General features: G+C 57.7%; 2 protein-coding genes across 4 annotated transcripts in view; both read left to right on the top strand.

Moving 5' to 3' along the window:
• Nucleotides 1-14,592, top strand: part of PER2 (period circadian regulator 2) — a 42,324-nt gene extending 27,732 nt beyond the window's left edge. For both annotated transcript variants that reach the window (XM_047773932.1, XM_047773933.1), the window contains 8 exons: nucleotides 46-170; nucleotides 939-1,103; nucleotides 2,024-2,278; nucleotides 4,509-5,284; nucleotides 6,350-6,536; nucleotides 8,844-9,036; nucleotides 9,925-10,075; nucleotides 13,606-14,592. In XM_047773932.1, the coding sequence (XP_047629888.1) occupies nucleotides 46-170; nucleotides 939-1,103; nucleotides 2,024-2,278; nucleotides 4,509-5,284; nucleotides 6,350-6,536; nucleotides 8,844-9,036; nucleotides 9,925-10,075; nucleotides 13,606-13,755 (2,002 nt within the window). In that variant the 3' untranslated portion in view covers nucleotides 13,756-14,592. The remainder of the gene's footprint in view (nucleotides 1-45; nucleotides 171-938; nucleotides 1,104-2,023; nucleotides 2,279-4,508; nucleotides 5,285-6,349; nucleotides 6,537-8,843; nucleotides 9,037-9,924; nucleotides 10,076-13,605) is intronic.
• A 7,674-nt stretch (nucleotides 14,593-22,266) lies between these two features.
• Nucleotides 22,267-24,018, top strand: HES6 (hes family bHLH transcription factor 6). Of its 2 annotated transcripts, none has more exons than XM_047773929.1 (4): nucleotides 22,267-22,449; nucleotides 22,531-22,617; nucleotides 22,716-22,797; nucleotides 23,009-24,018. In XM_047773929.1, the coding sequence occupies exons 1-4, from the start codon at nucleotides 22,369-22,371 to the stop codon at nucleotides 23,431-23,433; spliced, it is 675 nt and encodes a 224-aa protein (XP_047629885.1). In that variant the 5' UTR covers nucleotides 22,267-22,368; the 3' UTR covers nucleotides 23,434-24,018. The 2 variants fall into 2 exon arrangements, with proteins under 2 accessions (XP_047629885.1, XP_047629887.1); XM_047773931.1 differs by having other exon boundaries at nucleotides 22,269-22,449; nucleotides 22,716-22,757; nucleotides 23,009-23,137.
• The last annotated feature ends 3,062 nt before the right edge of the window (nucleotides 24,019-27,080 follow it).

Raw genomic sequence — 27,080 nt, 5'->3', positions numbered from 1 at the left:
GGCTCCCCGGTTCTCGGTTACATGAAGCCCTTCCGCCCTCCGCAGGTACCTGGAGAGCTGCAGCGAGGCCGCCACCCTGAAGAGGAAGTGCGAGTTCCCCGCACACCTCCCCACGCCCAAGGCCAGCGACAAGCGCAAGGCCACGGCCAGCCCGGGGCCGCATTCCGCAGGTGTGTGTTTGTTTGCGCTGCTAACCGTGCCACAGTTCGGGTCCCGTCTGGTGGGATCCGGGCATGTGAAGGCCTGGAGCCCCCTTCTTCCTCTCGCAGGAAATCGGAGCGGCTTCAGAGGCACAGGGTGGGCGCGTGGGCTGGTTGTTAAGTGACCAAAGGGGCTCAAAACTTTCCTGCAAGCCGGAGGCAGAGGTGATCCTGGACTTTGAGGACAGGGCCCTGGGGCTGCCGGAGGTCTGCGGCCTCCCGGGGTGTCACTCTTGGGCCGGCCGGTCTCCATGACATCTCAGAGGAGGACGGGCCTCTGAGTGTCCGCGGCCCCGGGACTCAGGTTCAACCTCAGCCCCTCGAACCGTGTGCCGCATCAGGATCAGGAGGGTCTGCCGACAGCACAGGCAATTGGACAGCTCTGCTCTGGTGGGGTCTGTCCCAGGCCTCAGGGGGGGAGAGCCGCCCCTCCTCGGACCGGCTCCTGGCAGCCGGTGGCCTCCTCACAGGCCTGGGGGCGCCTGACCCAGAGCCCGCAGCTGCCCAGCCGCCTGCCTCCTCCCAGGACTCCGATGTCCGCGTGTACTTGTCCCCATTTCAGAATTCCCTCCTGTCCTCCGTGCCCCTGAAGGAACCCCCGAGGACACAGCCTCACCTGCCAGGCTGTGTGGGCACGCCGCCCCTGGGCCCTGGGTCCAGCCTAGGCCTGGGCGCTTCCTACCCCAGCAGGTGGTGCTTATGGCCTTGTCACGTCTGCTTCTGTTTTCTCTTGTAAAGAGACAGCATCGGCCTCTAAGATGAACAGCCGCGCGGACGTTAGCACGCACTTGACCTCCCTGACGCTGCCCGGCAAGGCGGAGAGCGTTGTGTCCCTGACCAGCCAGTGCAGCTACAGCAGCACCATCGTTCACGTGGGCGACAAGAAGCCACAGCCTGAGCTCGGTACGCCGCTTGCTTCCTGGCTGCTGCTGAGAGCAATCTGATTTGAACAGAGGAAGGGACAAGTCCGGACTGCCGGCCTCGGATTCTCTAAGTCTGCCCAAGTGCAGAGCAGCCCAATAAGGGGGTCCAGGGAATCAGACACATGCAGTGCAGGCCGGGGAGGCCACATCTGTCCCGACCCCTGCTGCGCCCTGGCTCCACCCGTGACAGGTGTCTGCTCAGGGGCGGATACAGAGGAGCCTCCCAGGACTGGGCAGGGAGCCTGGGACTCCCCGCTTCCCGGGGTGGGGGTCACGAGCCTTTCTGCCGCCCAGCCTTGCCCTCCCGGGTTTGAGGACAGGAGCCAGACAGGCGGCAGCATCAGGACTGCCAAGGGCGACACGCTGAGTTGTCCTCCAGACTTGCGGGAGGATGACAAGTCCTGCAGTTGGTCTTTGCTTGGAAGAGGGGCATGACGGGGGCGCGCCTCCGAGGGTCAGGATCCAGCCCTTAAGGGTGGCCGGCAGGGCCCACCTGCCCCATCCGGTCTGCACCCACGGCGCCACTCGCCTCACGGGCAAGCCCTGTGGTCCTGAACCAGGATCGGGCCGGGCACCAGCCTTAGCCTGTTGTGCTCCCAAAGCGAAAGGCAGCTTGGAGCGCCTTCAGTGTCAGAGCCGAGACCCCAAGGGACCCCACATTTAGAAGACTGACTGTGGAGCCCCAGGCGATGGGGCTTTCTGCTTTGTCTGCCTTTGGCCTTTGGTGTTAAATTTCCTAGAAAGCTGAACAAACACGTGGTGCGTTTCATCCCCGGGCCATGGGCGTCGTGAGGGGATCTTGCGTGTGAATGATTTCTGTTTTTCATAGGCGCGGTGTGGGCTTTTTCAGGAGTAAGATGGAGGGGCCCTTGCAGGTGAGAGCTCTGTGTCTTGTTACAGAGACGGTGGAAGATGCCACAAGTGGGCCTGAGTCTCTGGATTGCCTGGCGGGCCCTGCCCTGCCCTGCAGCTTCGGCCAGGACCCCGAGCCCTTCAGGAAGCTGGGCCTCACCAAGGAAGTGCTGGCTGCCCACACCCAGAAGGAGGAGCAGAGCTTCCTGCTGAAGTTCAAAGAAATAAGGAAACTCAATATTTTCCAGTCTCCCTGCCACCATTACTTACAAGAAAGGTCCAGGGTGCAGCCGAGTGAAAGAGGTAAAGTAGTACCGCCGGAAAGAAACGTGCGTCTTTAACTTTATTCTTAGCAGTACTAAGTCCAGTCCTGCTTTCAGAGGGTGAAACATCCCCCGTTGGGGACACGTGAGTTTGTTAGGTAGCTCTTGGAACTTGACCCGTGATGCAGGTGACACTCTCAAGGATGTCACCTGTGTGCCGAGGGCACAGTGCTATAAATAGCAGTGACAGTCCCAGCCTAGCCCCCGCCCCGGGGCAGGGGGAGGCAGGGCGGGGGCACCGCAGTGCTGCCATGTCACACAGCTCTTACCTGGGGGCCTCGAAGGAGCAGGAGACCCTACCCCCGCTTCCCACCCAGACGCGACCCGGGGAGACCCAGGTGGGCTTGCTCGACCCACAGAGGAGCAGCGCGGTACAGACGGAGTCCTTGGCATCGGGCTCCACGGAAGGAGGACGCTCCAGAGGACGCTGCAGGAGGGACCAGCACCCTTGTCCCCAGAACACATACCCTCCGGCGGGCTGGCCTTGGAGCTGGGCTGCCAACTCCAAAGCCAGACTGGCCTGGAGTGCCTGAAGCTGCCCTTTAGGCTGAGAGCCCCCAGGTGCTCAAGGCCAAGGGATGGAGTGGCATAGCTTCTGGCTCTTTCCTGGTCCTGGGGCCTGACTCCCAACCCCCAGCCACCTTCTGGGGCCCCACAGACAGAGCGGAGCAGATGGGAGATGCCACATCCTTCCAGGGCTCCCAGGCCCGACACAGGGATCCAAGCTAAGAGCTGGTGAGCCCGGGAAACATGCACCACGGGACCCAGCTCCCCCCATGTCCCTGGGCAGACACGCCGAAACCAGTGTCTCAGAAGTGAGAGGCCGACACCCTCCTTAAGGATTGTATCTTCCTCTCTCCTTTCCCCTTCCTCACTAGGTTCAGGGTCACTGCCAGGGTCACATGGGGGACCTCAGTGGAAATTGGGAAAAGGTACACCCCCCAACCATGGCCACAGCTTGCTGCAGGAGTCCAGCCCCCTCCGGCCCCTTGGCCCAGCAGTTTGTGCAGTGCCCAGACTGCACAGCTGTCCACAGCAGCCCTGCCCGGACCCTGGTGTGCTATCCCAGGAGCCCAGTGCTTTAGCTGCTAGTCCCAACAGGGGACAGATTTCCTGTGGGAAGAACACCAGACAGGGCGAATCACAAAACCTCCACCCACTTAGCAGTTTGCCTTGGGCTGGCTGCGTGTGGCGAGCTGGCAGGGGACGTCCCCACATACCTGCTGCAAAGAGGCCAGATTTACCCTCTATGACAGAGAGGGAGAACTGAGGCTTCTGGGAACCGGGCCGTTGCCCATCCCGCCCCAAGGCCCAGGGAGGTGGGGGGACATGCCCAGAGTCCCTCATGTCACCAGTGGAGTCCCCCCAATGTCCTGAAGAAGGCCTCTCTGGCAGCACTTGTCATCAGAGAGGAAGCACCAGTTCCAAGGGCTAGTGTCCCTTTGACCCTTTGACCTCATGGGGTGGCATCGCAGGCTTATTTGGCAGGTGAGACAGGAAACATCTCTTTTTAAGGAATAGCGATAAAGTTCGGTTCTGCCTTTAAGATTTCACAGACCTCTAACGGGGAACAGCATCAACTTGCCAGCTTTCCTACTGTTTTGGACGAATAAAACCTTTGAACACCACTTGTCACCATTACTTCGTAAAAGAAAGGGCATTTTATTTTATTTATCTTTTTGTATTTTCTAGGGCTGTACCCGAGGCATATGGAGGTTCCCAGACTAGGGGTCTCATCGGAGCTGTAGCCCCTGGCCTACACCACAGCCACAGCAATGCCGGATCCAAGCCGCGTCTGCCATCTACACCACAGCTCTCACGGCAACACCGGATCCTTAACCCACTCAGCGAGGCCAGGGATCAAACCCACAACCTCAGGGTTCCTAGTCGGATTCGTTAACTCCTGAGCCACAACGGGAACACCAAGAAAGGGCACTTGAATATCAGAAGAACACGAGCAATGTGACCTTGCAACTGAGCATAGTCCTTTGAGTTGATTGAACCCAGTTCTGTGAAGACCTGACGTTTTGCCCTGATTTTTCTCACCTGAGGATCCGGGCGACCAGGTGGATGGTGGCCCCGGGGTGGCGTTTGGGAACATGGGTCTTGTGCTTCAGGTTTCTGAGATTCCGCAGATCTCTGACAGTTGATGTCGCGAGGAACACAACCCAATGTCACCTTTAACGCTCCCTGTTTTCCCGTTATTTTAGCTGCTCCTGGGCTAAGAAATACCTCCGGACTGGACTCATCTTGGAAAAAAACCGGGAAGAACAGAAAACTGAAGTCCAAACGGGTCAAGCCTCGTGACTCCTCGGGAAGCACTGGGTCTGGGGGGCCGGTGCCCCAGAGGCCCCCGCTGCTGGGTCTGAATGCCACAGCCTGGTCACCATCGGACACGTCCCAGTCCAGCTGTCCCTCAATGCCCTTCCCTGCCCCGGTGCCAGCTTACTCCCTGCCCGTGTTTCCAGTCCCAGGAACCGTGGCAGCAGCACCCCACGCCGGCTTCGCGGTGCCCGTGGACACCCAGCACGAGTTTGCGGTCCAGCCCCCGGCATTCACCGGCCCCTTGGCCCCAGTCCTGGCGCTGGTGGTCCCCAGCTACCCCTTCTCTTCAGTGGCCTCGAACCTGCCCCAGACCTTCTTCCCCGGCCAGCCTAGCTTTCCATCCCAGGTGACTCCTGCCTCACAGTCTGAGTTCCCTGGTCAGACCTCATCCCCCAAACAGCCACATGCATGTCCTCGGGCAGAGCGTGGGCCACCAGCGTCACGTGTAGCCACCCCGGCCACCCTGCCATCAGCCGCTGGGCCCGCAGGCAGGACCTCCCCGCCGCTCTTCCAGTCCCGCGGAAGCTCGCCCCTGCAGCTCAACCTGCTGCAGCTGGAGGAGACCCCCGAGGGCAGCGCCTCGGCCGCGGGGGTGGCAGGTGCGGGGCCAGACTGCAAGCCTGGCTCGGCCTGGGACCGGCAGCCGAAGGCACTGACGACCGTAAGAATCTCCTGATGCCCCTTCTCTAAGGCAGGCAGGCAGCAGACGCGGGCACCATGGGCAGGGCACGCCCACGCCCTGGCCTCAGACGTGGGTGGTCCCCACACTGAGGTCACTCCCGAGCCACTGCAACTTTGCCGTCAATAGGTGCGCTGGAGAGGAAGGTTTTCCGGGTAACAGGCCCCATCAGCGTCGGCCAGGGAGCTCCTGGCGTCCCAGGGTCTGAAGGAAGGGTGGCCGTCTGTCGGTCGCTGCAGGGTCCAGGGACCACAGGGCACGTGGGGACTTGTCATGGCCTCGGGGTTTTGAATGAATCCTTCAAGGATAAAGCACAGTCAGGGTGAAGTCCAGAATGCAGGCCCCTTGGAGCGGAGCCGGCGCCCATGGCGAAGGAGCAGGGCCAGGAGGGAGCTTAGAACCAGGGCCGGGTCCCCATGCCCCCAGGCCTTGGGGTCACCTCCGCGTCCTCTCTCCTGGTTCATGAGATGGTAATGAGTTCCAGTTAGACCCTTCTGTGTTCTGAGCACTCAGGCGTGGGACGGCGTCAGCTGAGGGGGTGCATCCATGGGCGCCCTGCGGTGGGGGAGCCGCGTGGGTGTCCCCAGCCTGTGCCCCGGGGAAACGACAGGGGAACCCAGGGTGGCTCTCCCAGCAGCTCTGCCTCCTGACTCCTGGGCCTGGGGTCCAAGGATGGGAGGGTCGGGGTGCGCCCAGCACCGTCCCCACCCTGGGGGCGCAGGAGCCACTGTGAGGGGCACCCTTGGGGTCCTGTAGAGGCGTTTTCTGCTTCCGTGTCTGCCCTGGGGGAGCGGAAGCTTTTCCCCAGGGATCTGAGAGCTGCCGTCTTTAGCGGGGCTCTCCTGGATTGAATGCGATGGGTGGTGTCCCGTCCGCCGCTGAGATCCTCACTGTAGGCCTAGTAACCATGGGGCCTGTGCAGGTGACACGCGAAGGAAGGGGTGGCGGTCTAAGGAGAGGCGCCCTCACTGTGTCCCGGGTGTTTGTGCAGACAGGCCTCACTCTGAGCACGATGCATGATCCGGTGTCTCCTCCCTGTCCCCAAAGGGCGAGGAGCCAGCCGACGCCCAGAACAGCGACGCCCTCTCAGCGTCCAGCGACCTGCTCCACCTCCTGCTGCGCGAGGACGTCTGCTCTGCCGCAGGCTCGGCGCTCTCTGGAAGCGGGGCCTCCGCCACCTCCTGTTCCCTGGGCTCAGGCTCACAGGGCTGCGACGCATCCCCCAGTGGGACAGGTATGTCGGTGGCGCTGGGAGCATCTGAGTGCTGGGGTGCGTGTTTCAGGTGCGTTTGGAAGGCTCGCACACGACGGACTGGTGTCCTTGACTGTCCACCCTGCAGGGAACCAGCTGCACCCGAGCCGCAGGCGGTGCTTTGGGCTCGGATCAGGCGCGGCCTGGGTCCCCAGGGGACCCAGCCACCCAGGCGGCTCTGCAGAGCCCACAGCAGCTCAGACGGGCAGGCAGAGCTCCTTCTGCCTCTGCCAGTGCCAGTGGCGGGCCGCAGCCGGTCCCAAGTCCCTCTTATCTGTCCCTTCCGAGGTCATCAGGCCCCGCACCCCAGGTGGCCCTGGTTGGACTGTCCCTCTGGCTCCACGGGTGTGCTGGAAGGGCTGGTAGTGGTCCAACTCCCCGAGTTAGCCCCCTGGGGAGACCCTACTGTGTACCCATGTGCTTTACACCAGGACCAGTCACCTGTGACCTGGAGCCGCCCAGGCAGGAAAATCATGCACCCTCCCCAAACCGTAATTCTCCCGCTTCCCCGAAGCAAGTGGGGCCCCTCTGCAGACCAGCCACCTCTGCCCGCCAGCTGGCTCCCCTGTGGTCTGGCCGAGTCGGGAGGTGGTGAGCTCAGGAAAGAGGACCACGGCTTCTAAGGGGTGGCCCTGCCTGGATGCCTCAGGGCCTCCCCCAGAGACAATCGCCTTGTTGGCATCATGATACCCCATTTTTAAATGGCCCAAGTTCCTGCTGGGGCGCAGTGGTTCAATGACCCGGCTTGTGTCTGTGGAGACACCAGGTTGAGCCCCAGCCCTGCAGCTGTGGTGTAGGTCGCAGCTCTGGAGCAGGTTCCGTGCCCCACCTGGGAACTTCCATGTGCCTTGGGAGTGGAGGAAAGAGGAGGGGAGGAAAGAAGGAAGGGAGGGAGGGAGGGAAGCAAAACAAAGAAGGGGCGTTCTTGTTGGGGCTCATTGCGTGAAGAACCTGACTGGCTAGCATCCATGAGGATGTGGCTTCCATCCCGGGCCTCGCTCAGTGGGTTGAGGATCCGGTGTTGCTGTGGCTGTGCTGCAAGTCACAGCTGCAGATCCCATTCGACCCCTAGCCTGGGAACTTCCATAAGCCGCAGGTGTGGCCCTACAAAGAAAAAAAAAGAAGAAAATAAATAATCCAGACATCTGAGAGCTGGAAAGAGAAGGGAAAACCCACCAGCACACGCAACTAGTCAAACCAGGCGCCTCGGCTCCTTGAAGCCACTGCTCCTTCACACATGCGTGCAGGAGGCCAGGCGTGACTCCACCTTAAAGGGTTTTTGGTTTTTTTTTTATGGTTTTTATTTTTCCCATTATAGCTGGTTTACAGGGTTCTGTCAACTTTCTACTGTACAGCAAGGTGACCCAGTCACACATACATGTAAACATTCTTTTCCTCACATGATCCTGCTCCATCACAAGGGACTAGATGTAGTTCCCAGGGCTGTACAGCAGGATCTCTTTGCTTATCCACTCCAAAGGCAATCGTTTGCATCTGTTAACCCCAGATTCCCAGTCCATCCCACTTCCTCCTCCTCCCCCTTGGCAACCACAAGTCTATTCTCCCAGTCCATGAGTTTCTTTTCTGTGGAAAGGTTCATTGGTGCCATAAGTTAGACTCCAGATATAAGTGATATTATATGGTATCTGTCTTTCTTTTTCTGACTTACTTCACTCAGTATGAGAGTCTCTAGTTCCATCCATGTTGCTGCAAATGGCATTATTTTGTTCTTTTTTATGGCTGAGTAGTAGTCCATTGTATATGTACCACATCTTCTGAATCCAGTCATCTGTTGATGGACATTTAGGTTGTTTCCATGTCTTGGCTATTGTGAATAGTGCTGCAGTGAACATAACTGCATGTGTCTTTTTCAAGAAAACTTTTCTCTGGATATATGCCCAGGAGCGGGGTTGCTGGGTCATATGGTAGTTCTGTATGTAGTTTTCTAAGGTGCCTCCGTACGGTTTTCCATAGCGATTGTGCCAATGTACATTCCCACCAACAGTCTAGGCAGGTTCCCTTGTCTCCACACCCTCTCTAGCGTTTGTTATTTGTGGACTTGTTAACGTCGGCCATTCTGACAGGTGCAAGTTGGTACCTTCTGGTAGTTTTGATTTGCTTTTCTCTAGCAATCAGTGATGTTGAGCATTTTTTCACGTGCCTGTTGGCCATCTGTATATCTTCCTTGGAGAAATGTCAGGTCTTTGCCCATTTTTCAGTTGGGTGGCTGATTTTCTTGCTGTTGAGTTGTATAAAGGTTTTGACCCGCCCCGTTTTGCGTTTTTAAAGGCAGCAGCGACACAGGTCACAGCAGCAAATATTTTGGAAGCATCGACTCTTCAGAGAAAAACCACAAAGCGAAAGTGAAGGCGGACAGGGCCGAAAATGAGCGCTTCGTCAAGTGCGTCCTGCAGGAGCCCGTCTGGCTGCTGGCGGCCGACGCCGACGACCGTGTCATGATGACCTACCAGATGCCGGCCCGGTAACCGCTCACCTCCTGCTCGGGATGCGGGAGGGCTCGGCCGGGGTCCCCCAAACCTGACAGGACGTCCCTCAGGGAGCCTTTTCTCAGGCCGAGTCAGGTGCCTAGACAGAGAAGCTGGGCCCCCGAGACGATTCCACTGGCTGCACGGAGCCCTGCGGTGTGGACGGTGCAGCTGGAGCCCTGCGGACTAACCCGCTACCGCCGCTGAGTAGACAGGCTCCAGGGACCTCCAGGGCATCACACTTGATGTTTACAAAACATTTGTGCCAACGTTGTCTCTTTTACTCTGTTGCCAATAACGCTTTGGGGTCAATAGTGTGTGTGTGTGTGGGGGGGTGTCTGTCTGTCTGTCTCTCTTAGAGATGCGGAAACCAAGAGTCGAGGTGGGTGACCAGCCCAAGGCTGCCGGCTGCCCTCCAGGGACCGGGGTCTGCCCCTCGGCTCTGATGGCCCTGAGGAACCGGAGACCCTCCTGGTCGCTGCCCCTGCAGAGCGCCCCCCCTCGGTGGGGGGGAGGGTCCTGGGGGGAGGAAGGAAGGCAGGGCTGATTAACCCTGAGGTTCAGAACAGCCAGGCCCCTGGGCTATGGGGCCGCTGTGAGGTACACCGGGGTGAGCAGGTGGCGTTTCTGCAGGAACCTCCAGGCTAAGCACCCCCTGCAGAACCAAGCGTCCACAGACACCCAGCTCTCCTGGCTGATTAAAGTAAAACTGAAATCAGAATTTGCCTCTCTAAGGAGACTGTTGCCTCCAGTAGGGTACTTTGTTTTAAATGGGAAGGAAATTTACGTTAAACAGAAGCATCTAAGGTCCCACAATTAACACTGGAAGTGTTGGTAGAAAGGCAGCGTCCTGAAGCTCACCTATTTCTCAATGTTTTGCGAAGAAACGTGGACACAGTTCTGCGGGAGGACAGGGAGAAGCTGAGGGCGCTGCGAGGGCTCCAGCCCAGGTTCACGGACGGGCAGAGACAGGAGCTGCAGGACGTCCACCCGTGGATGCGGTCAGGCGGCCTGCCCGCCGCCCTCGACGTGCCGGTAAGCAAGCACTGTGATGAGCTCGCTCCGTACCAGCTTTGCAGCTGTTTGGAAAGTGTCAGACTTTAGAAGTTCATTAGGAGAGTTCCCCTCGTGGCTCAGCGGTTAATGAAGCGGACTAGGGACCATGAGGTTTCGGGTTCGATCCCTGGCCTTACTCAGTGGATCGAACCCGAACATCTTAATGATCCGATGTTGCTGTGAGCTGTGGTGTAAATCGCAGTTGCGGCTCGGATGCAGTGTTGGCTGTGGCTGTGGGGTAGGCCGGCAGCTGCACCTGTACCTCCTATTCAACTCTTAGCCTGGAAACTTCCATGTGCCGTGGGCATGGCCCTAAAGAGACCCCCCCCTCAAAGAAAAAGCTCATTAGGAAAAAAAAAAAGGAGACAGACCATGACACGGTTAGGTCTCCTCCAAAGAACTGTCTTCCAATGGCCTTTCAACATCGGTTCCAAAAAGGTCTCCTAAATATCTAATCTCAATCACATACTGAAATTTAACTTTTTTTTTTTGTCTTTTTGCCTTTTCTAGGGCTGCTGGAGTGGCCTATGGATGTTCCCAGGCCAGGGGTCAAATCGGAGCTGTAGCCACCGGCCTACGCCAGAGCCACAGCAACGCAGGATCCGAGCCGCGCCTGGGACCCACACCACAGCTCACGCAACGCCGGATTCTTAACCCACTGAGCAAGGCCAGGGGTCAAACCCACAACCTCGTGGTCCCTAGTCGGATTCCTTAACCACAGCGCCACGACGGGAACTCCCTGAAATTTAAATTTTTTTCTTTCCATTCTGTTTCCAGTTAAAAATAAAAACCAAAACACCTTTTCTATCATAACCCCCCAACACCCACGTAGCCCATGGCGGAATGATGGGCACAGCAGTTCCCACCCTCCCGCTTTCACCAGGCTGCCCTGCCTGCCTGTGTTCCTTCCGCGGGGTGGAGGTGGGGTTCCAGAGGTGTCTGTGCACCCCGGGCTCCCCCCGACTCCCCCTGAGGCCCCTGCCCTGGGAGCTGCTCTTGCCACAGTCCAGCAGCTGAACGCACTGCCATTTCCACCCTAACCGGCAGTTGGCGCCTCAGGGAAGGATGGGCCCCGCCCTCCCCGGCCCCGCCCCTTGCTCTCCGGCCCCGCCCCTTGCTCCCAGGCCCCGCCCCTTGCTCTCCGGCCCCGCCCCTTGCTCCCCGGCCCCGCCCCTCGCTCCCCGGCGGTCTGCTCCGCCTCCTGGTCTCCTTGCTCTTCTCTGGTCCACACCACACCCCAGGCTCAGGGTTTACACATCTGTCTCCACTCCCTCCAACAGTCTGCTCTTGCTTTCGGATAGGAAGTCGCGACTACGTGCTGAGACCCCCTAAGACCCACCTCTGTGGACTTGTCTGCAGACCTGGGTGCGCTCGGAGAAAACCTGCCCACCGACTCCTCGCCCAACCCCCTTCTGCTCAGGCCACAAACCTCAGCCTCTCCCCTGGGCTCGTCTCCTCTCGCACCCCCTCCCGACCCCCAGCAGCTCATATTGGCTTGACCTTCCAGGTGGGTCGAGACCAGCCACTTCCCAGGGTTCTGGCACCACCACCGGCCCACCCACGATGCCACCGGATTGTCACAGCAGCCGCCCAGCTGCAGTCTGTCCCCCTTGTCCGCTCCCGTGAGATCATGTCACCCCTCAGCTCTGAGCCTCATCTCAGAAGAAACTGCTCCCGCTGCTCCAGCTGCGGGGCCTCTTGCCTGTTCCCTCACGCTTCAGGCTGTTCCCCTTCTGTCTCGGGGCCTCCGTGCCTGCCCCGTCCTCTGCTCTGAATCCCCTCCTCGGGTGGCCGCCTGGCTCACTCGGGCAGGTCTCTTTCACATGCTCCTGAGTCACTTGTCTGTTGCTCCGTAGCAGGGAACCCCCAAGTGTGGTGCCCCAAATGACGATCATGTGTAGTATTGGCTTCGTTGGTTCGGGAATCGAAGAGCAGCCTAGCAGGGTGGGTCTCCCGGGGTGAAGGCAAAGTACGTGTCGGGGCTCGTGCCACCCCAAGGCAGCTCCCTGGCGCACCTGTCGCCTTGTGCTGGCTGTTGGCAGGAGGCCCCGTTTCCTTGCCACGTGGATCTCTCCCTGGGGCTGCCCAGGTGTCTTCCAGGCATGGTGCCAGCTTCCCCAGAGAGAGCGAGGAGCTGCGGTGTCCGTTTTGACCCATAGGTCACCTCTGTCACATCCTCTTTGTTAGAGGCCAGTCACTGAGTCCAGTCCTCCACCCCTTCTTCCTTTCTTTCTTCTTTTTCGTCTTTTTCTTGGTCGTGCTTTCTTTAGGGGGGGGGGAGGGGAGGGTCGTGCGTCGGCTTGGATGTGCGGGGTCGTGCGGAGCTGTAGGATGCTTTCTTTCTTCTTCTTTCTTATTTCTTTATTTCTATTCTCCTTCCTTCCTTCTTCCTTCCTTCCTTCTTTCTTTCTTCTTTCTTTCTTTCTTCTTCTTTCTTTCTTTCTTTCTTTCTTTCTTTCTTTCTTTCTTTCTTTCTTTCTTTCTTTCTTTCGTCTTTTTAGGGCTGCACCCGAGGCATATGGAGATTCCCAGGCTAAGGGTTGAATCAGAGCTGTAACCACCAGCCTATACCACAGCCACAGCAACACCAGGTCCGGGCCGCATCTGGGACCTACACCACTGCTCATGGCAACACCGTATCTTTAACCCACTGAGCGAAGCCAAGGATCAAATCTGCAACCTCATGGTTCCTAGTCGGATTCCTTTCTGGAGTGCCACGACTAGAACTCCTAGTCCTCCACCTTTTGAGGAAGGGGTACGAAAGAATTTATGGGTGTATTTAATTTAATTTATTTTATTTTTTTATCTGAGCCTGAGGCCTGTGGAAGTTCCCAGGCCAGAGATAGAACCCAAGCCGCTGCAATGACAACGCCGGATCCTTAACTTGCTGAGCCACCAGGAAACTCCTGCAGGCATATTTTTAAAACCACCACAGTCACCCTCTCTGTAGCCTCTTCTGTGCATCCGGTGTAAAATTACCGATGTCCTCGGTGCCACGTTCCATCCTTTAATGTGCCGGGAGCACCTCTCATTCGGCTTCTCATCCCTCCCCGAGCTGGGGGATCACCTCCCAGGGACTCGGATTTTTCTCTGCTCACTGCGGAGCCTCAGTGCTGAGGACGTGCTTGGAACACTACAGGTGCTTCATCCTAGCTGGGGAATGAACAAATGAGGCGGTCGCTGTTGTCCCATTTTACAGATTAGAAAAGTGGGGTTAGAGAAGATAGGTGATGCCTCCGGGCCCCGCCCACAGCAGGAAGAGGAGGAGCTGGGCTGGAGCCTGAGCCTCTGGCGGATGTCAGCCCCTCTCCGGGCGAAGACAAGGGCCCAGGGAGCTGCGATCGGGGACCCCCCGGGAACAGCTCCAGCGTCCTTTGCAGGCAGGCGGGGTCCCAGGGCCCATGGGCATCTCGGAGGCTCCCGATCCTCCTGCAGCCTCACTCAGACGGAATGACTTTTCCGTGCCAAAGCTCTTGTTTTTGTCACTGGTTTACATTTTTTCTTTTAAGGAATGTGTTTACTGTGGAAACGAGGGGAAAGGCGGCATTGGCGTGCCATCTGAGGAACACCTCCCTGCTCCGGGGCTCAGCGAAGTGGCGGACACCGAGGAGGAGGGAAGCGGACCCCCCCTGAGTCACAGAAACCGGGAGCAGACGTAGCGCCCCTCCCGAGAGCCCCGACCGGCCCCCGGCGGCGCTGCGCGCAGAGCGGTCTTCACGTTTGTTCCAAAGAAGTGGACGGATGTAACTACATGGCTTTTTTTGTTTTAGGAAAAAAACCATCATTTTTTGAAGGGGTGATTTAGAACTGTGGTGGAGTTGGAAAGCTTTTTCTATATTGAAGATATAAACGTGGAGGTGTTCCCGCCGTGGCACAGTCTTGTCACTGCTGTGGCACAGGTCACAACCGTGGTGCCCACTTGAGCCCTGGCCGGGGAACTTCTACGTGCCGCGGGTGAGGCCCAAAGATACATAAAAAAGAAATAAAATACAAATACGGAGTTTTAGGGGACCGGGGGGAGAGAGTTTCCTTATTGTCTAACTTGAGAAAGACTGACTGTCTGCAGAAGCGCAGGCCCTGAGTGATCCCAGGGGTCCTGAGAGGGCGCTGAGGCCTCTTCCCAGGGCACCAGGGCCCGCTGGCTTCTGGTGAGTTGTCCCGAGGCGTCATGCCAGGCTAGGCTGTGACCTACAGCTGAGAAGCCAGGGGTGACTTTGAGCTGAGGGCCAGGGCTCCCAAGAGCTTCCCCAGGCTGTGTTTGGATCAGATCAAATTCTGTCCTCTGGGAGAGGGGGTGGCTTTTTCTCTAAATTATTTAGTCAGACTAGATGTTTTTAAAACATACCAAGTGGAGACCACAGCCTCTCCTAATTTTCTTTGAAAATGTTTTGCATTAAATGGAAACGTTTTGCTTTAAGTGAAGCTGGGAGTTCCCTTGTGGCACAGCAGGTTAAGGACCAGCAGCATTGTCACTGCCATGCCTGGGGTTGCTGCTGCGGCACGAGTTTGATCCCTGGCCTGGGAACTTCCGTAAGCTGCCAATGGAAGGCCAAAATAATAATAATAATAATAATAATATAATAATAAAAATAAATGGTGTGAAGCATAGTTTGGCAAGCCAGCAGCTTCAGCTTCAAGTGTGGTAGTGGCAAATATTTCAACCTGATGTAGCTTACGTTTGGGGTGAACAAAGTTGAAATGCTCACTCTGGACTAAAGAAGCCTCATGGTTTGTGTGACCGACTCTGCCATAGAAATACACATCAGCAGAAATACATGGACCCTTCTGTCTATTGCGCCGTCACGCCTGGGTCCTTTGCAGACGGGATCGCCAATGTGTAGACAGCAGTGTGTTGTCAGTCATCCCCTTATCGGGACTTCCGTCTAAACCAGGCTCTGATGGCCACCCTTGAACCCACTCATGTCTTTCCTTTGGTTGGCACCTCCCAGACATCAGCCCTGGCCCAGCCAAGCCAGCGCTTTCTCCCAGCGGACCTAGGGGTTGCATCTACATCCCCCAGATTGCTGCGAGGTCCCCACTCCCACCGCACCCTGAGCTGGGACCCTGACCCTCATGCTTCTCACGAGCCTGACCTCATTGGTGCAGCTTCCGGTCTGTGCGGGGACATCCACTAGTGTCACTGGCACTTTCGGGTGAATGGGACCCCGGGGGAAGAGCGAGACCAGACTGCCCACCTTTTGCGAAACCTCACAGTGCGTCATTAATCCCAAAGGTTGTTTGGAACAACGTTATCTTGGTCCCCAGAGTGAATGAGCAGGTACCAGTGGCCAGACAATCGATTTAGGATTGGACGGAGTCTGTAGAAACGTACGCAGAAGCAGCCCTTGCCTGGTTCTTTGGTGGTGAAGCATCTGCTGGAGGAGGTGAAGTCTCCTTGTAATCCACTTGGGTTTTGTGGGCCAAACCATTTTATGCCTGAATATCAATCCTATTTTTCATAAACTCGACACAGAAAGATTTTCTTTTTTTCATTTACAAAGTAACATCACCTTCAGAGGCCCCAGACGAGGGGTAGCCTGTGCGTTTGTGTGGAGATGAGGTGCTACTAACGTTCCTGCCTCTCAAGTCAGATCATTAAGGGATTCGCTGATAGCCAAGGCTGCATTGATGTCCCCTAAACACAAAACTGCCAAAACATTCTCTACTGTCACGAATGTTCCCCATTGGCAATATCTCACTCTTCACACACACCTGCCCGTTGTTAACTGTGTAGCTTCAACCGTGTGCTGAGAAGTTGACGATAGGAGCATTTGGTGAAATTGTTTACATGGCGCCACGCATCGTCTTACGTTTTCTTTCGTACGTGTGCTTACGCGGGTGTTATAGAAACTTCTCAATTTGAAACTGAGCCTTCTTTTTAATATATTCCTCAAAAGAGGTGTAAATAAGCTCTCAGAGTCTGTGTCATGACATGTTGGGCCTTGCCGGACAAGTGGTTTGTTCACGCGCAAACCGAACTTTCTTCACCCAGTGCAATGTGTTTGTTGGACTGCTTGTGTCTTTTTATGACCTTTTTGCCTTTTAGAAAATTGGTAAATAAAGCAAGTATATTTTTATTGTTTGTGTGTATTTTTAACATGGCCCAGAGAAAAGGCTGAAGAAAGATCAAAGATTATCAAAGGATTGTTTTTTTAAAAGAATCCGAGAGGGGGGAGGTTCCTGTTGTGGCCCAGCAGTAACGAACCCGACTAGTATCCATGAGGATGCGGGTACTATCCCTGGCCTCTCTCGTAGGTTAAGGATCCAGGGTTGCTGTGAGCTGTGGTGCAGCTCACAGACGTGGCCCGGATCCCACATTGCTGCGGCTGTGATGTGGTGTCACTCCGGCAGCTAGCCGGGAACGTCCATATGCCGCCCTAAAAAGGAAAAAAAATAATAATTCTAGAGGGAGTTCCCATTGTGGCTCAGTGGGTTAAGAACCCAGCGTCGTATCCATGAGAATGCTGGTTTGATCCCTGGTCTTCATCAGTGGGTTAAGGATCCAGCATTGCCACGAGCTGCAGCTTAGGTCGCAGATGGGGCTCAAATCTGATGTTGCCGTAAAAAGAAAAAAAAAAAAAAAAGCTTTCATGTATAAATAAACAAATAGGAGTTCCCGTCGTGGTTCAGTGGTTAACAAATCCGACTAGGAACCATGAGGTTGCGGGTTCGATCCCTGCCCTTGCTCAGTGGGTTAACGATCCGGCGTTGCCGTGAGCTGTGGTGTAGGTGGCAGACGCGGCTCGGATCCCACGTTGCTGTGGCTCTGGCGTAGGCTGGCGGCCACAGCTCCGATTAGACCCCTAGCCTGGGAACCTCCATATGCCGCAGGAGCAGCCCAAGAAATAGCAAAAAGACAAAAAACAAACAAACAAACAAAAAACAAATAAAACCCTGGAAATTCTGGGGTAGGGACTCTTCTGTTGCGAAGGCCCCCCTCGGCCTCTCACTGGCCCCTTGCCGTCTGTGTGACCGACAGGCCGCCCCCACCTCAGTGAATGCAGATGGAATGAGGCTGATGGAACATTGAGAGTCAGTCCCCCCCCTCCCCGAGGTTTCCACTCCCAGATGGGGCATGGGGCCACGCAGCACAGCCGCCGGTGCTCCTGTCCACCCAGAGGTGACCCCAGGCACCTCCTCCATCCTGTTCCCACCCTGCCCACGTAGTCTGTCCCACCTGGGCTGGCTCCTGCATGCTGGCCACAGGGTTAAGGGCAGAGGGCTGAAGGACCCAGGGCCAGAAAGGTGAGGCAGGCAGCAGGCCCAGCCTCCTCCACCCAGGCCCCATCCTTCCTTGCCCTGTGTGAAACCATGCGGGGCCTGGTCCAAACAGCGGAGGCCCGATCCTCCCCTTCCTCCCACTTTTCGCCCCAGGGCTGCGGTGGAACTGGAGCAGGGCGATGAGCGGATCCCGGACCTAGTGCCCAATCTTCCAGAAGCTCCCTGAGCAGGAGGGAGGCTTGACTCAGCCTCCTGGCCTGGCCCCCTAAATCCAAGTGGTGGAATTCCCGTCGTGGCTCAGTGGAAACGAACCCGACTAGTATCCATGAGGACTCCGGTTCCACCCCCGACCTCAGTGGGTTAAGGATCTGGCGTTACCGTGAGCTGTGGTGTAGGTGGCAGACACGGCTCTCCCACATTGCTGTGGCTGTGGTGTAGGCTGCAGCTCTGATTTGACACCTAGCCTGGGAACTTCCACATGGCATGGGTAAGGCCCCAAAAAGACAAAAAAATAAAATAAAAAGTAAATAGGAGTTCCCGCCGTGGCGCAGTGGAAACAAATCTCCGACTAGGAACCGTGAGGACTCAGGTTTGATCCCTGACCTCACTCAGTAGGTTAAGGATCTGGCGTTGCCATGAGCTGTGGTGTAGGTCGCAGGCATGGCTCGGATCTGGCGTTGCTGTGGCTGTGGTGTAGGCTGGCAGCTACAGCTCCAATTAGACCCCTAGCCTGGGAATCTCCATATGCAGGGGGTATGGCCCTAAAAAGACAAAAGACCAAAAAAAAAAAAAAAGCGAATAAGTCTAAGTGGTGATTGGGGGTGGGGAGGCTGGGCACACAAAAGGCCAGGTCCCCAGTCTGCAAACTCCCTAAATGGCCATATATGGCTCTTTCACTGAACTTCTGCGTGCCTTCAGGGGCTCCTAACTGCATCTTTATTTCCAATATAACCCCAGAGCCGCCCTTCCCCTTTATTTCCAAACCAAAGGCAGTTTCTCCAAGCCTGGGGCTGATTGCCCACAAGGAGCCTGGACATCCATAGGCTGGCCACCGCCTTTGTTCCCTGGGAATTTATGGCCTGCCACTCCTGCCGTGAACTGGTCCCCCTGTGGACACGGCAGCCCTACCCAGCCTCTGCTGGCCTCTGCTTTTGGATGTGAGGGGATCAAAGAGCCCAAATGCTCAGGAAGTCTGTGCTCAAGCAACCTTTGAAGGTGGGATCAGTGCAAGGGACAAATGGCAGGAAGTGGTCTGCTAGGGGAGGCCGTGCAAAGGAGGGAGAAAGGGCTTGGTGGCTTCCAGATGAAGTGCCCAGGCTTCCAGGAGGAAAAGGCCTAACAGCCCAGCCAGTGGGCCCACTAAGGAAACTGAGGCCGACTTCAAAGATGAGACCTTGGGCAACTTCTAGTCTAAGCTTTTATTCCCCAAGGTATTGGTCAGACGGAGGCACATCCCAGCACTTATTTTCTCCTGCCTTCAACTCCAGACAGTATTCCTCGATCCCTCACGCCATGTGGACAAGGCTTTTGAGACCCCTAGCCCTTCGTTCGGCCTCCTCCCTTCTCCCAACAACTGTAACCCGTCCTTTTGTTTTTATAAAGTCAACTTTATAGTCTGTAACCATTATGAAGCCTTCCTTGCCTTTTTTAAATTGATTCTAAATGTCGAAGCCCTATGTGTTATATCACTGGGACTGTAAAAGAATTGGCTCCTGGGTCAAGTAAGTGCTAAGACTACATTTCTCTTCTTGGGCGGCTTTTGGGTTTTCCCGGAGTTCCTATTGCCTTTCATTTTTTGCCTGCACCACTTGCCTTTATCATTCATCCTCCACCTTCTACATTCAGCTCCCCATCCAATCAGGAAAAGACAACCTTCCCCAGAGGGCCTCCCTAGGGTTCCAAGCATCCTGTACCAATATGAACTTGCCTTTCAACACAGCATTCTAAAATACTTGTTTGATCGTGTTCAAACAATATAATCAGTAGTGGGAAGGGTATGAATCAGAATACAAGAAATATCACTGAATTTATTTTTCCATATCTGAGTTTCTCAAAGTAGTGGAAACTTTTTTTTTTTTTTTTTTGCCTCATCAGCAGCATGAGGAAGTTCCCAGGCCAGGGATCAAACCAAGCCACAGCAGTGATAATACCAGATGCTTAACCCACTAGACCACTAGGGAACTCCCAAAGTAGTGGAACTTTCATTGCAGTTCCTTGGGGGGTGAAGGGTGGGTGGCTCTCCTTCCCTGGGGTGATGTCTAAATGGTCCAGACAAGTCAAGTCACAGGCCAGCTATTGGCTCTCTCGGCATCTACCACCCAAGCCCCTCCTCATTCTGCCAGCCTCACCCAGGAGTACAGGGGGAAGGGCATTTGGGCCTCTGACCAGGCTGGGGAGGAGGGGAGGAAGAGAGCCAAGCTTTGGGCTTGTGGGGGACACAGGACAACAGGGGGCGATTGAAACGAGTGGGTTCATACCTGGGGGAGCAACACAGCACTAGGGACGTCTCAGGGCCCTGCACACAGAAAAGCAGAGACAGGGAGTTCCCGTCGTGGCTCAGCAGTAACAAACCCAACCAGTGTCCATGGGGACATGAGTTTGACCCTTTCCCTCACTCAGTGGGTTAAGGATCCGGCGTTGCCGTGAGCTGTGGTGTAGGTTGCAGACGCGGCTCGGATCAGGCATTGCTGTGGCTGTGGTGGAGGCCGGCACCTGCAGCTCCTATTTGACCCTTAGCCTGGGAACCGCATATGCCACATGTGTGGCCCTAAAAGGCAAAACAAAAAGAAAGAGAGAGAGAAAGAGAGGGAGGGAGAGAAAGGAAGAAAGAAAGAAAGAGAGAAAAGGAAAGAAAAGCAGAGACAGCCAGGTGAGAATTGGCAGAAGGGGCCCCCAGGTAGTTATGAGGTTAGTGAGGTGACTTCGAGAACCATCAAGCACCTGACCAAACTCGCCCTCCCTGTGGAGGTCCCTCTGGTGGGGAGTCTGAGGTAAAATAGTCACCTGAATAGCTGTCAGATCCATCTTCATGTATTTATTTATTTTATCTTTTTAGGGCTGCACCCATGGCATATGGAGATTCCCAGGCTAGGAGTCAAATTGGAGCTGTAACTCCCGGCCTGCCTGCGACCTACCCCACAGCTCAGGCCAACACCGGATCCTTAACCCACAGAGCGAGGCCAGGAATCGAACCTGTGTCCTCACAGATATTAGTCAGATTGTTTTCCACCGCACCACGACGGGGACTCCAGATCCATCTTCAGACCGCAAACTGACCTCTGTAACTACCTGGGAGCCCCTTCTGCCCGTTCTCACCTGGCTGTCTCTGCTCGACTTTTCCAGTCTGTGGCCTAGTCCTACCACCCAACCACACTTCAGTCTCTGGAATTTTCTTTGCCCTGCTGCCTGCCGGGTTGGCTTGGGACATCTCACCTTCCCACCCACCCAGCGCTTCTGCTAGGCCAGGTTCCTGCTCAGGGAAAATAAGGGGTCCTCGGTGAGCACCTACCCCCCCCCAGGGACACTTATCCCCTGGAGGGGCGAAGAGCAGACCCTGACGATCCCAGGCCCGGGAGAGAAGCAGAGGGCTGAGCAAGGGCAGGGCAGGTAGAAGGCTAGGGAAGCTGAGGCCTCCAAGGGGGGCCCCAGCCTGTTCCAGGTGCAAGGATCCGTGTGTGCAAAGGCCTGGCGGCTAGAAGGCAAATTGGTATTCTGGCTCTGCTGGGAGGTGGCGAGACCCAGCAGCGGCCAGGCAGGGACCCACAGGGCGCGGCCCCACCCACCACGCACCCCACCCTCGGGGAGGCCGGGCCAGCAGATGGGCGGCCGGCCTGGGGGTGGCGGTCGTCTGGCGGCCACAGGCGCACCCACCGCCCGCCCCCGCTCGAGGGACAAAGCGGGCCGAGACAAAGGCGCGGCCAACACCTGTCGCTCTTGGCTGGGCCGCCGCTTTTCTCCGCTGAAGGGGCTGCAGCTGCCAACTGTCACAGGCATCAAGTTACGGCGACCAGACGGCAGCCTCGGCCAGCCCGGCGGGGCGGGAACGGGGCGGGGGCAGAGGAGGGGGGAAGGGAGCCCAAGGGGGAAAGGAGGGGGACGAAGGGGACAAGAGTTGGGGATGGGGGCCAGGGCGAAGGAGCAGGAGGGGGGACCAGGGAAAGACGTGCAGTGGGGTGAGGACCAGGGAAGGCTGGGAGGGGAGGGAGGGCGGGGGTCAGGGAAGGGGGTGCAGAGAGGGTAGGAACTAGGGAAGGGCGAGCTTGGGTTGGGGACCAGGGAAGGGTTGGCGGTGACAGGAACTAGAAAAGGTGGTCGGCAGGGGGGATCACCAGAGAAGGAGAGCCTAAAGATAGGGCAGTGCGGGCGGGGCCGGCGGAGGCTCCCCGAGCAGGCAGAAGATGGCAAAGCTTAAGTCCGCAAGAAACGCAAGGTGGCCTCGGGCCCGCTCCCACCCCTGCTGCCCTGGGGGCCCTCACCTCCCCGGAACTCCGCAGCCACCCCAGCCGGACCCGTAGACCTCTCTCCAGGTCGGTAGACGGCGGCCCGTGCGGTGGCGCCCGCATGGGATTCCTCTCCTGTTGCGCCCTCGGTCAACAAAGTCAAGCGTGAAGGAATGAGTGAATGAACGATGGGTGGATGAGCTCCTACTCGCACACACCGCCCACCGGCGGACCTTGCTCAGGGTAGGAAGGCAACCTAGCGCACCTCGGGCTCCAGCGCCCCGGGGCGTCGCCCCCTCGGGTGCCCCTCAGCGCCGGGTTCGCCCAGAGGCGGGGCTGGGCTCCCCACCCCCACCGCGCCCGCAGGCCACGCCCTGCCAGCTGCCGCGCGACCCGGCGGCGGGGCCAGACAAAGCGCGCCTCTCTCATTGGCCCGGGCGGCCAATCGGCGCATTGAGATGCAAATAAGGCGCTATAAAAGGGGCGGGCGCGACCGCCGGCGTAAGGACGCGGCGTCAGACGCGAGGAGGCCGGGAGGGCGGCTCCCGGCCGCTGAGCTGCGGGCAGCGCGGGGGGCTTCTAGCGCTCTCCGCGGTCTGGTCGGTGTGGGTAATGGCTCCGCTGCTGGCGCCCGGCCGGGACCGTGCGGGTCGGGAGGATGAGGACGGCTGCGAGGCGAGGGGGGACCGCAAGGTGCTGGCTGTAGCCGCGCGTGGGCGAGCGGGCGGGCGGGGAGCGGTGCAGCGCCGGGGCTCAGTTGCTCGCTCCCCGCAGGCCCGGAAGCCTCTGGTGGAGAAGAAGCGGCGCGCGCGGATCAACGAGAGCCTGCAGGAGCTGCGGCTGCTGCTGGCGGGCGCCGAGGTGAGACGGGCGGGCGCCCGAGGGCTGCGGGCGGGCGGGGGTCGCGGGCGGGCCGGGCCTCACCGCCCCTCCCCCACCGGGCCCTCCCGCCCGCGCAGGTGCAGGCCAAGCTGGAGAACGCAGAGGTGCTGGAGCTCACCGTGCGGCGCGTGCAGGGCGCGCTGCGGGGCCGGGCGCGCGGTGAGTGGCGGCAGGGCGCGTGGGCGGAGGCGGGGAGCGCGGTCGCCTGGCCTGCCCCTGCCCCTGCCCCGGACCCAGGGCTTCCCGGCCTGAGACGGGGTGCGCGCTCCCCACCTCTCCTGGGTGAGCCGCCGTCCGGGTGGGCCGGGCCACGGCAGTGGCAGCTCACGGGGCCCGGCGCGGCTCTCTCCCCTTCCATCCTCGAACGTAGAGCGTGAGCAGCTGCAGGCGGAAGCAAGCGAGCGCTTCGCCGCCGGCTACATCCAGTGCATGCACGAGGTGCACACGTTCGTGTCCACGTGCCAGGCAATCGACGCCACCGTCGCCGCCGAGCTCCTGAACCACCTGCTGGAGTCCATGCCGCTGCGCGAGAGCAGCAGCTTCAGGGACCTGCTGGGGGACGCCCTGTCCGGGCCACCGGGAGCCCACGGGCGGAGCACCTGGCCAGTGGGAGGTGCCCTGGGGTCCCCACTGCCCAGCCCGCAGGGCTCCGGGGACGACCAGTCCTCCGACCTGGAGGAGGCCCCAGAGGCTGAACTGAGCCGGGCAACTGTTGAGGGGCCAGAGTTGGTGCCGGTAGCCCTGGGCAGTCTGACTGCTGCGCGCATGGCCCATAGTGTCTGGAGACCTTGGTGACCAATGGCCAGTTTGGGGTCTGCAGGGTGGACCCTGCCTTCTCATGCTCTAGTCCCTCCTCCCTGGGGTCCAAGTGTGTCGAGGCAGGTTCCTGGGTCTCTTGGTTCTGCCACCCTCCTCCAGAGGATGGCTTGCAGTGAACAGCAGGGATAACCAGCCCAGCTAGGCCGCTAGCCCTGCTTCCTGAAGGAGTAATATTTATGGACCAGCCCCTGGTGGGTGCAGGGAGGGACCTACAGGCAGGAGGAAGGATCTTGCAGGGTCGTCAGGGCTCTCCAGGATTCACCTGTCCCAGACTTCTCAGGCACTGTGTGGGTCTGGGGGCAAAGGTGACAGCAATGCTGAGCTGGGCACAGGTGTCCTGGCAGAAGGAGACCTCAGACCCTGGCAGCCCTGGTCTGAGCAGAAGCTCAGACTTGCCATTCAGCCAGGACACAGGGAGGCATTCTGCAGCTTTGCCCAGAGCTGCCAGAGAGAAGCAAGGCTCCCTGTGTGTCTTGCATTTAGCACACTTGAGTTTGTGTATTAGGTTGCCACCGTTTGTTCCAATTCTGTTAAATAAAGGATTTTGGAGAGTTAGTGTCATTAATGTGCCAAATGCAGAAATACGAAACCAAGCACATTTTTTTTGTGTCTAATGCTGTGTTTTTAGGACACCTCGCCCTTGGTCAGCAATGTAAGTAGGATGATGGCAGTGGAGATGGGACAGCTGTGGCATGTCTTACAGTGGACAGTGCTTCTACCTCCCTGTGGCCACGTGGTTCCAGATGGGTTTCCCCTCAGGTCCTCAGGCATGGCCCACCCTCCCGGGAACTGTGTGTACCCTGGGGATGGGTACCATTGCACCGAGTTGGTCGCCAGAGCAACAAGCTCTAAGGAAACGGCCTGTCCCTGGACCATTCTGCTCGTGAGCTTCCGGGAATGAAACGAATGCCTGATTGCTGGCCTTGTGGTTGGGACGTTCCTTTCAAAAGTCCGGGTCCATGAGTGTGATGCAGAAGGTGATCTACTGAGGTTGTCCCTTTTCTGGATTGAAGAGGCAGCTTCCCCAATGCCAGTGACCTTGGGGTCGTGGAGACCCACCCAGTTTCCTGCCTAGGCAGCTTGAACTTGAGGTCCAGCTGGGCCCAGGAGGTCAGAAACCTTGAAAGGAAGGGTATGCCCCCTTGGACTGGGTCAAGGCCCACAGAGGGCCCAGCCCTACACCTCCCGCCCCAGGACCCCAAAGCAGCTTGTTCTTGTCCTCACTTAGGGTTGGCAATGCCCAGGCCAGGTCAACGTGTGACAGTTGAGGATTGACACCTGGTCGCCTCTTCTGTGTGTGCCCTTTGCTTTAAGAACATCCGTCCCGGAGTTCCCATCGTGGCCCAGCGGAAACAAATCCAACTAGGAACCATGAGGTTGTGGATTTGATTCCTGACCTTGCTCGGTGGGTCACGAATCTAGCGTTGCCATGAGCTGTGGTGTAGGCTGGCAGTTGCAGCTCCGATGAGACCCCCTAGCCTGGGAACCTCCATGTGCCGCGGGTGTGGCCCTAAAAAAAAAACAGGAGTTCCCGTCGTGGCGCAGTGGTTAACGAATCCGACTAGGAACCATGAGGTTGCGGGTTCGGTCCCTGCCCTTGCTCAGTGGGTTAACGATCCGGCGTTGCCATGAGCTGTGGTGTAGGTTGCAGACGCAGCTCGGATCCCGCGTTGCGGTGGCTCTGGCGTAGGCCGGTGGCTACAGCTCCGATTCAACCCCTAGCCTGGGAACCTCCATATGCCGCGGGAGCGGCCCAAGAAATAGCAACAACAACAACAACAACAAAAGAGACAAAAGACCAAAAAAAAAAAAAAAAACCCAGCTCTCCCCAGAGCCCTTTGAACAAGAGCCCCTCAGCAGGTCCTGGCCACCAGGGGTGTTTCACCATGGCTCCTCTGTGATCCAGTATTAGGCCTCAGCCACCAGGCTCTAACCAGATGCAGCTTAATTTTAGTGACTGAGATGAGTTATGGAGGGGGTGAGGTGGCGAAGGCAGGTCCATAAAAGAGCTCAAGAGAGATGGAGACGTTCCTGGGATTATTTTAATCGGCCAGATAAATTGATAGAGGTCAGGTCCACCTGTGAGACCTCTGTCCCCAGTGACTCCCAGCAGCAACCAGAGGCCACTGTCATGAGCTCTGATGCCACTTGGGGAGCATCAGCCAGGGACTGTTTAGAAGGAACCACTCTTTATACTGGTACCCAGACTTGGCACATCCTCCCAGAGGCCCTAGGAAGGGAGCCCAGGCCATGGGATTCACAGTACAGGAGGCTGGGAGTTCCTGCTCTGGTGCAAGGGGAATGAGGGAGTCTTGGGAGCGCTGGGGTGCGGGTTTGATCCCTGGCCCGACACAGTGGGCTAAGGATCTGGCGTCACCGCAGCTGTGACTTAGGTCGTAACTATGGCTCGTATCTGATCCCTGGCCCAGGAACTCCCAAGCAGGGGCAGCCAAAAGAGGAAGAACGACAACAAAAAATACAGGCAGCTGACCTGGAGAGAGGTGTTTCCGACACCAGGGCCCTCCTGAGGTCAGAAGCCACTAACCCAGAACTCTGGCCCTGTGCCCCCGCCCACTGGTGAGTCAGCTTCCCCGAAGCCCTCGAGAGAAGCCGCTTTTCTTTCTCAACAAACGTGGCTCCCAGAGCAGAGACCACTGGCAGCCTCCGTGGGGCCAGGGCAGCTTCTGCCTATTGTGCAGCCTGGGCCCACGGGTTTCCAGCCTGCACTCCTTCCTGTTCTGCCGGACGAGCCCTTCGCACCCCCTCCTCTCCAAGCCCCTCCCAAGCCCTCCCAGCCTTGCTCTAGGCGTTTGGTAGCCCTGCTTCATCATTCCCGGGAACTGCCTCCTTCCCACTTCACATCCCTGGCTTGTGGTGTTCGTCTTCTATGAGTGCCATAAACTGCCACAAACGTGGCGTCCCAAAGCAATGTAACTGTATTCTCAGGCAGTTCCATAAGACGTCTGAGACAACTCACCAGCTAAGGTCAAGCCAGAGCTGCACTTCCGGCTGAAGGTTGAGGGCGACTCCCTTCCTTTTCCCACCAGAGACCGCCCATGTTCCTGGGCTGGTGGCCCCCTTCCTCCAGCTTCAAAGGAGCCGCGTTACACCCGACACGTCTATAGCCCCGTTTCCTTCTGACCCTCCTCCGCTGCCCCGCTGGTCTCTCTACTTGTAAGGACCCCTGATGTCTTTGAGATCACCTGAAGAATCCCTACCTCAAAGTCCTTAACTTTTTTTTTTTTTTTTTTTTAGGGCCGCACCTGGGGCATATGGCAGTTCCCAGGCTAGGGGCAAAGCGGAGCTGTAGCCACCAGCCTACGCCACAGCCACAGCCACGCCAGATCTGAGCTGCGTCTGCGACCTACACCACAGCACATGGCAATGACGGATCCTTTAACCCACTGAGCGAGGCCAGCGATCAAACCTTTGTCCTCATAGACACTAGTCAGGTTCGTTACTGCTGAGCCACAATGGGAACTCCAAGGTCCTTAACCCTCAAAGAGATTTGCAAAGCCTCTTTTGCCATGTAAGGCGGCCTCGTCATAGGCTGTGGAAATGAGGGTGCGGACATTTTGGGGAGCCATTACTCTGCTGACAACACCCACCTGCGCCTCTGCCCA

This window comes from Phacochoerus africanus, chromosome 3, assembly GCF_016906955.1.
Source record: "Phacochoerus africanus isolate WHEZ1 chromosome 3, ROS_Pafr_v1, whole genome shotgun sequence".
Taxonomy (NCBI): Eukaryota; Metazoa; Chordata; class Mammalia; order Artiodactyla; family Suidae; genus Phacochoerus; species Phacochoerus africanus.
Note: the sequence above shows the minus strand (reverse complement) of the source record. Positions and strands in the feature narration are given on the sequence as shown.

Coding starts and splice junctions, on each gene's coding strand:
- HES6 (XM_047773929.1), top strand. CDS start 22,369: ATGGCTCCGCTGCTGGCGCCCGGCCGGGACCGTGCGGGTCGGGAGGAT. Junction 22,450..22,530: donor AGGCGAGGGGGGACCGCAAG/GTGCTGGCTGTA, acceptor CGCTCCCCGCAG/GCCCGGAAGCCTCTGGTGGA. Junction 22,798..23,008: donor GCTGCGGGGCCGGGCGCGCG/GTGAGTGGCGGC, acceptor CCTCGAACGTAG/AGCGTGAGCAGCTGCAGGCG.